Source organism: Castanea sativa, chromosome 3, assembly GCF_040712315.1.
Source record: "Castanea sativa cultivar Marrone di Chiusa Pesio chromosome 3, ASM4071231v1".
NCBI lineage: Eukaryota > Viridiplantae > Streptophyta > Magnoliopsida > Fagales > Fagaceae > Castanea > Castanea sativa.
The window spans coordinates 24,627,143-24,635,205 of NC_134015.1; the positions used below are offsets into that span (position 1 = coordinate 24,627,143).

The following is an 8,063-nucleotide window of genomic DNA, read 5'->3' on the forward strand; positions in this document are numbered from 1 at the left end:
CAGAATTACGTATGCAATTGTTTTTGTACTTTTTTTTTCTACGTGACCTATTACTGGCAACATGGGGTAGAAAATTCAAGATGTAACATCATACTAACGTATCAGTCCCTAAAATTATCACTTCTTTGAGTGTCATTGGATGTCCTCATATTTTCCCTTCATGTTGTCATACTAAATGGACCCAAAAGAAATGTCGTCATATTAACGATATTGTTGGACCATTTGGTATATATAGACTATATATATATATAGATCCAGTTTGAGACTTAGAAATGCATTAGATACAATACTCATAAAAATAAGGCCACAATAATACCATTGTTCTTCGTTTTATATGCAACATATTTTGTTTCATTGTGTCATAGTTTTTGATCATCAATAAGTATGAGAGAAATCAATTTGGATCTCTTGCCTGAAGATTGTTTTGCACACATTATGTCCTTAACATCTCCTCAAGATGTGTGCCGATCCGCCTTTGTCTCGTCACTAATCCGGTACATGGCTGATTCAGACACTGTGTGGGAGAAATTTCTGCCATCTAACTTCGAAGAAATCCTCTCCAGATTAGTCTCTCCGTTGGCTTATTCATCCAAGAAAGAGTTGCTTTCCAGGTTAAGTAAACCACAACTAATTGATGGAGGCAGAAAGGTAATTAATTATAAATTATTACTACATCTAGTGCACGCTATTGTCTATTATTTTTACAATGATTTTTTAGGACAATTATGCCACAATAATCTGTCATTTCTATTAACTCTTTTTCTTTAACGAAATCCTGCAACTTTGTAAATTTGATTAATCAAGTAAATTACTAGTCCATTGAAAAAATTTGTTGGGGAAAAAGAGATTCTCATTGCACGAATGTCAAATACTACCTATTAGTATAATTCCTTTTCATGGTAATAAAGTAAAAAAAATTGGAACATTTGTTAAATGCATAAAACCAAGTAACGAAAAAAATGCTAACATGATTAGAATGTAAATAATAAAAATAGATTGTTAGAATGTACACTGAGAGGCAATCCTCATGGCTGCCCTTGTATTAAATATGGAGCAGGTGTCTACGAAAGGACAAGAATTAATTAAGGCTGGATAGAAATTTTAAACCAAAGAGTACGTTTGACCAACCTAAGGAGAAATATAAAGTTATACTATGTTGCATATGGAGTTTCCCTTGGCTAGTTTACAAAAATTGGAGTTCCCCCCAATATTTGATATAGTTAGACTTTTCTTAAAAATAGAATTATTTTATTGGTCTAATAGTTAGAGAGAAACTACTTTATTTTTCTAAATTTTACCTTTTTTTTTATTATAAATATGTTCTTATATCAGTTATAGTTTTAGATCATTCATATATTTGATTATTTCATAGTTGTTGAAATTTATTACTCTCATTTGGTAGGAAATTTAGCAGTTTACATTGAAAATGAAAATTTTAGGAACCTTACTATGGAATCAGGAAATAATCAATTTTATTCTATGAAAAATTGCCATAAAGATACTAATTTCTACTTATTTGTGTGGGTTTGGGGGAGGGGGGGAGGCGTTGTCTTGATTAAAAAATTTGTACCATAGCTCAGCCTCTCAAACAAAAATTCTTATCTACCGCTTTTGCTTGGCTGCCTTTAGTCAGTAACAAGGTGGATTAGAATGAAACATTAACTAATTTAAGGAGTTTATAACTAATACATTGTTTATGAAAGCAAAGAAAAAGCCCTGGAAGGCTTTCATGCGCTAGAAGCTAGCAAGAAGAGAAAAGGAAAATAAATATAACTTGTTCTCAACGTGGCCTATGCATGCATATGCAGCCTTTTGTTTACTAGTGAGAAAAACGAAAAACAAAAACAAAAAATTAATGAGAAAATGCATTATGTATAATTCATCAAGGTTGCTTGAGCATCTACAGGCGGTGGACCAAATATGAATTTTGTACCAAACTTCATATTTGTTCCATCGCTTGTAGATGCACAAGTGCCCTTAACAGTGCATTTAAATGCACTGTTTAATAGAACAAATATAATGCAAAGGGGTTTGGGATTGAAGAAAGGTATAGAAGTGAATGGAATTAAACGTCCATTTCCTTGTAAAATTCTTTTTCACTTCCATTCCCCCTCATTAGTTAAGAAGAAATCATATTATTGTTTTTATTTTTTTCATACTAAAATATAATATAAAGGGTATATTTAGTAAAATATATTTCTTTTCTTTCTTTTTTTCTTTACAAATTCTTAAACACGAGCGTTTCAGTGGACTCAGCTCAACTAGTAAAATTTTATATCATTGAATAAAAAATTTAGAATCTAATCTTGCTTTCAACGAAAACTAATTGGTCTTTTAGTCTTGTAATATAAAGCAACTAATTATCATGGAGCAAAAATTATAAGTTCAAAAAAAAAAAAACTATTCAACGAAAACTAATTGGTCTCTTAGTCTGGTAATATAAAGCAACTAATTATCATAGAGTGAAAATCATTAATTAAAAATAAATAAATAACTTAGAAACATAACAACTGAATTCTTTATCATTTATCAATTTTATTTTATCTATCACATTAAAAAGATGAAAAAAAGAAAGAGAAAATTGAAACAGATCCAATCCAATATCATCATTTGATTTTGTCTACGCAATTGCCTGCGCAATTGCCTGCTGTATAATCAATCATTTCATCTGCCATGCTTTTATCTTATCCCTGCGGTCTAATTTCAGTCCACCTACTCTATAAAAGAGCATGTTTCCTTTTTATCAGCATAATTTCTTGTTAGAGATAAGAATATAGAATTTGCACCCAAAAAAAAAAAAAAAAAAAAGAAGAAGAAGAAGAAGAAGAAGAATATAGAAAGGGTGGCCCAATCTCTTCCACCTAAACTTATCCTTATGATTCGTATTGGGTGGTCTATCCTCAAGTCAACTTTTGTGTGCTTCCCATATGAACCATGCATGCTCTTTTTTCTTTTTGTATTTTTGTTTTAAGAGTTATGTTAACTGGCACCGAAGGTTCCGTTAACAACACTTCTTCTTCTTTTTTTTCAGATTTTTGGGCAATTTTTGGTTTTATTTTTTATTTTTTTCGATAATTTTTTTAATAACTTCTTTCTTTTTTTTAGGTGAAATCCAAAAAAAAAAAAAAAAAATCTTAACTTTGCTTATGAACATTTCCCTTCTTTTAATGCTTTTTGGTTCCCACCTTTTTATTTTTTTTATCCCCTATTACAGGAACATACAAAAGGTTTTTAGTCTCATTGCATGACAGTACATGCAGTAATTATCATGGTACTATTTCGTTTTAATTGACACAGATCTTCTCAGTAGAGATATCATCAAATAAGAAATGTTACATGTTGGGTGCAAGGGAGCTTTCAATCAAATGGGCAAGCCATCCTCTTTATTGGTGCTGGAAACCACTTTCTCAATCAAGGTTTGCACTAAATCCTAGTAGTCACAAAAGAATTTAACAATGCATTGCTAAAGGTTAATGCTTTGAAGGTGTATTCATGCATTAACCCCAAAAAATATTTATAAAATAAATAAAAACCTATTAGAACTACAGAAAGGAGTAGCAAATATGATAACCCTTTCCATGTCTAGGATTCAAGTAGCAATGATCCTTGGGATACGATTAAATTAAATGATACACGATAGTTCTTAGTTTGCTGTCTTGCTTTATTTAGACATAGTTCAACTTAACACATGCATTCGTTTGTAAATAAAAAATTTATTCTTTATGATTAATCAATACGAAATTTGCATGACGGATCCTAGTGTTTTCTATTAGAAAAATATAATTAACAGCTTATTTTCTTTGCCAAACTTTCAGATTTGCTGAAGTTGCTGAGCTTAGGACCATTTCCTGGCTACAAATTGAAGGCTTGTTGAGCACTCGATTGCTATCACCAAGAACAAGTTATGGTGCCTATCTCGTTGTGAACTTTGCTGATCGTGCTTATGGGTTAGACTCTTTACCATCAGAGGTGTCACTTGAAGTTGGCAATTTCAAATCACAAGGGACAGTGTACTTAAGTCGCCCTAAAATTGAAAAACAATCTTTGCAAAGTATACCTTCTGTGAACCGAATTAAAGCAATGAGAGCAAAGGTGCTTCAAGAGAGACAAGCAGGTCCTGGTGAACGAAAAGATGGATGGACAGAGATTGAGTTGGGGTATTTTTATAATGATGAAGGTGATGAGGAGGTGAAGATGTGCTTAAAGGAAGTGAAGGGTGAGCATTTAAAAGGTGGTCTTATTGTTGAGGGAATAGAACTAAGACCTAAAGAGTAATCAAGGCTTGTGCTTCTTTGTGTAAACTTTATTAATTAGAACTGTTTATTGCAAAACTTGGGCTCCAAATATGTTAATTTCTTGAATTATGAAGTAGACAGTCTGCTCTTTTCTTGAATTACGATGAAGGCAACTGTTAGTTTTATTTAGATCTCTGTAAACTAGATTGTTTAATCTAATTAATTAACCAAGTTGGTGCTTAGGTTTATTATTCAGATTTAAGTTAAACACATTCAATCATATTACTTTGTGCGGAAAAGTAAAGAAGGCAAGAAATATAATGACCTAGGTTAACCAATGAAACCAACAGTTTCAAGGTAAAAAACTTAAGAAGGATTTAACCTAACTATCCTCAAGGTATACAAATTCACTATGATAGAATAGAAGATTACAATAAATTTTCTACTGAAAATCTAAAGCTACCTCTTGTAGAACTTACTAACACGACCACATGCAGCTCAAACTCCACAAACTCTTCTATCTTAAATTTGTTGAATACAAACTCTCATATTTGTGATTTTGCGATCCCACTCAAAGGTTTAGATTATTAGCAATTGTTGATCTTGTAGCAGCAACTTTAGATCTACTGGTTCTAATAGTATGAGAATGATTTATGGTATTGACTTTGAAAGGAGAAGGCAAAGTACCTTTTAGGTCTTAAAAGAGCACCTCCAAAGTCTCTTCAAAACATGCCTTAAAGATTCCTTTTAAATACTAGGAGAATGAGATTTGAAACCCTAATAACTTGATGGGCTTAGTGAGTTGTTAGGCCAAAATAAAATTCTGCAGATCCATGTCTCGATCAGTCGAACCTTACGTGTTTTGAATTTCCTGAACCTACAACTTCATTTTTCTTGTATTCTAACTTGCAGCATCTTGAGTATTGTCTAATCATACCTATAGACTTAGGGAATCTACATCTAAACAAGTTTGTGCTCAGGATTTTTCAATTGTTCTAAACTTTTAAAACCTAACAACAACGATGATGAATTTATAACATTATTCTTTAATGCAACTTACATTTTCGAATTCAAAATATTTTTCTTTGGACACAAAGGCTTAGATCTGTGTAAAGAAGCTATTTATTTGGTTCATGAGAGTCCTATTGTGCTTAATAGCATGGTCATTTGAACCTTCCCCATGTATACTCTCTCCGTCCTAAAAAGATCTAAAGATGTGGCATGCTCTTTTCACAATTAATCTAGAGCATAATTGGTTCAAATTAACATAGAATTGAAAATATTTTTCTTCAAACACAAATAGGAATGGCGAAAATTGCCTGACCCGCGGGTACTCAACCTGACCTGACCCGACCATAATGGGTCTGGTAAAACCCAAACCGCTAAGTGAATGGGGTGGGTTTGGGTTTTAGAAACCCAACTAGAAACAGTTTCGGGTCGGGTGCGGGTATTGTGCATAGTCACCCCAAACCCAATCCGCATACATTTCTTTTTTTAAAAACCCCAACTATAAATACTAACTATTTCTAACCTTAATCCGAATCCTTCGTCACTCACTCTCAAGTCTAGCCACCTCCCTCTCCCTCAATCTCACTCCCACTTACTACTGCCACCCTTCTCCACCTCGTTGTCACCGGTCTTCCCTCCACCTCACCGATCCATCCTCCCTACCTCTCACTGTGTCGCTCACTCCTCCACCTCGTCGCTCCCTCCCTGCCTCTCACTACGCCTCTCACTCCTTCAACTTGCCGCTCCCTCCTCCTTGCCTCTCTCACTGCGCTACTTACTCCTTCACCTCACCACAGACGCTGCTCCATCCACTTTGCCTCCCTCACATCACCTTGATTGGAAAAATGAGGGATTTTTGTTGGGTTTTCCAGGTGTCATGTGGTTTTGTTTTTGGAGTTTTTGAGGGTCTAAAATAGTGGTATCTTTTAAGTTGTAAAAGGCAGATTTTGTTGTTTTGTGTCGGTGTAAAAGGAAAAAGGAAGAATTTTTATGTATTTGGGTTTGTGGTTGTTATGTATTATTTCATTTTCAAATGTATTTTGAAGTTTATGTATTTAGGATTTCTATATTTGGGTTTGTGATTTTGAAAGGGAAAATGAGAAATCTAAAATTCAATAATTGTAAACTTGTGTGATTTTTCTATCAAATGCTACTGATTTTTTTTTTTTTTAAATTGGGTCACAGTTCAAGCCCTTCATGGACTTAAGATTGAGCCTTAATGTGGCAAATCTGGGCGAAGCCCGTGGGGGCTAGATAGGGCGGGTTCAGGTTTCAAGGGTGGGTTCGGACATAAAGAAACCTACTCTGAACCCGACCCGTTTCCATTCTTAAACACAAAAGCCTAGATGTGTGTGAAGAACAAAATTATTTATATATATTTAAGATAGCAATTATTTTTTGAAGTAGTATCAAACCATCTATTAAAATTTAGAATAGTTATTTAACATATGACTATCTATTTAGTATGATAATGTCAACAGTATTAAAATTTAATAAGTGTGAGACATATCAGCAAAAAATAACTAATCCATCAACTCCTAGGATATGTGCCCTTTAAATCCTATTACATGATGTTATGTATGACATTATGTTATGATTAATAAAGTTGTTTTATTATTATCTAAAATAATGGTAGCATGAATATTTGGACATTATCAGATAGTCCATGAAATGTATAGTATGTGATTTATGTGATTTAGTCATGGAAGATATAAATCACAAGTTCTTTATAAATTCAGAATTTTAGTTCGTAGTCGGCGATGAAATTGAGCATTTCATCTGCGAAGACTATAACATATCAACTAAGATGATTTATCTTGATCATGGAAGTGGAGACCTCTAGTTGATATATTGATATGTTTTAAGAGTTAAGATATATTGAACTAGACCACTGTGAGATTAATTATTCTACCAATGACTGTCAAATGAATAATAAATCTCACGACTTCTATTTACATGAACTCTTAATCTTGAGAAAATAATGAACTTGATCATAAAGTGCAGGTTGCTTTGATATATCAAGAATGGGATCTAAAGTCACAATCAAAATATCAGTATGTTGGGCAGCCACATTTAATGTTGATGGAACATATATTCTCAAGATGGAATTCATAATCTCTTAACGGAGATATAAAATATTCCCTTGAGATTAGTTTAATGGGTTTGGTTATTCAGAATATTAGATCTAACTACTTTAATAAGGAGTAACTAAAGTAGATATTTATGAAATTGGATTTCATAAATATATGATAAATAACTTAAAGGATTAAACCGGGTACTCAAGGATTAAGATGTAATAATCTTCAAAGTGGCAGTCAATATTCATGACTTTGTATTACTACGAATATTTTTATGAAGTGGTTACATGTATAATAAAGTCTTGGGATATAATTTATTAATAAGACCTAGAATTATATTTATATAGTGGTATTAAATATAATTAATGGTAACTTTAAACTTGTCAAGGGTTGACAGAAAAGCCTAAGGCCCATTGAAGCTAGAGTTTTATTTGTTTCCTTTTGGTCCTACTCCAAGCCATATATAAAGCCCAATTGGAATGGCCTAAATGGCTAGTCCAATTAGATTATTAGTTAGATATAAGGAAAGAAATATACAGAATTTCATAAGATTTTTAAGAAATGAAATGGTGTGTATGTGAGTGTAAGCCATTCTATTATTCTCCCTTGAACATATACGTGTAAACTGATTGAGAGACAACACTTCTTGGGTGGAAGTGGAATTAGAGTGAAGATTAAAAGTGTTACCGAGTACTTATAATCTTTGGTTTTGAATTTCACTGTACCAAGGTACTCTCTCTTG

At 32.8% G+C, this 8,063-nt stretch overlaps 1 protein-coding gene across 1 annotated transcript; it reads left to right on the top strand.

Moving 5' to 3' along the window:
• The first annotated feature begins 274 nt into the window (after positions 1-274).
• On the top strand, positions 275-4,393 carry LOC142629492 (F-box protein PP2-B15-like). The gene is made up of 3 exons (XM_075803491.1): positions 275-648; positions 3,298-3,416; positions 3,816-4,393. The coding sequence occupies exons 1-3, from the start codon at positions 385-387 to the stop codon at positions 4,273-4,275; spliced, it is 843 nt and encodes a 280-aa protein (XP_075659606.1). The 5' UTR covers positions 275-384; the 3' UTR covers positions 4,276-4,393.
• Positions 4,394-8,063: the final 3,670 nt, after the last annotated feature.

Coding starts and splice junctions, on each gene's coding strand:
- LOC142629492 (XM_075803491.1), top strand. CDS start 385: ATGAGAGAAATCAATTTGGATCTCTTGCCTGAAGATTGTTTTGCACAC. Junction 649..3,297: donor TAATTGATGGAGGCAGAAAG/GTAATTAATTAT, acceptor TAATTGACACAG/ATCTTCTCAGTAGAGATATC. Junction 3,417..3,815: donor AAACCACTTTCTCAATCAAG/GTTTGCACTAAA, acceptor CCAAACTTTCAG/ATTTGCTGAAGTTGCTGAGC.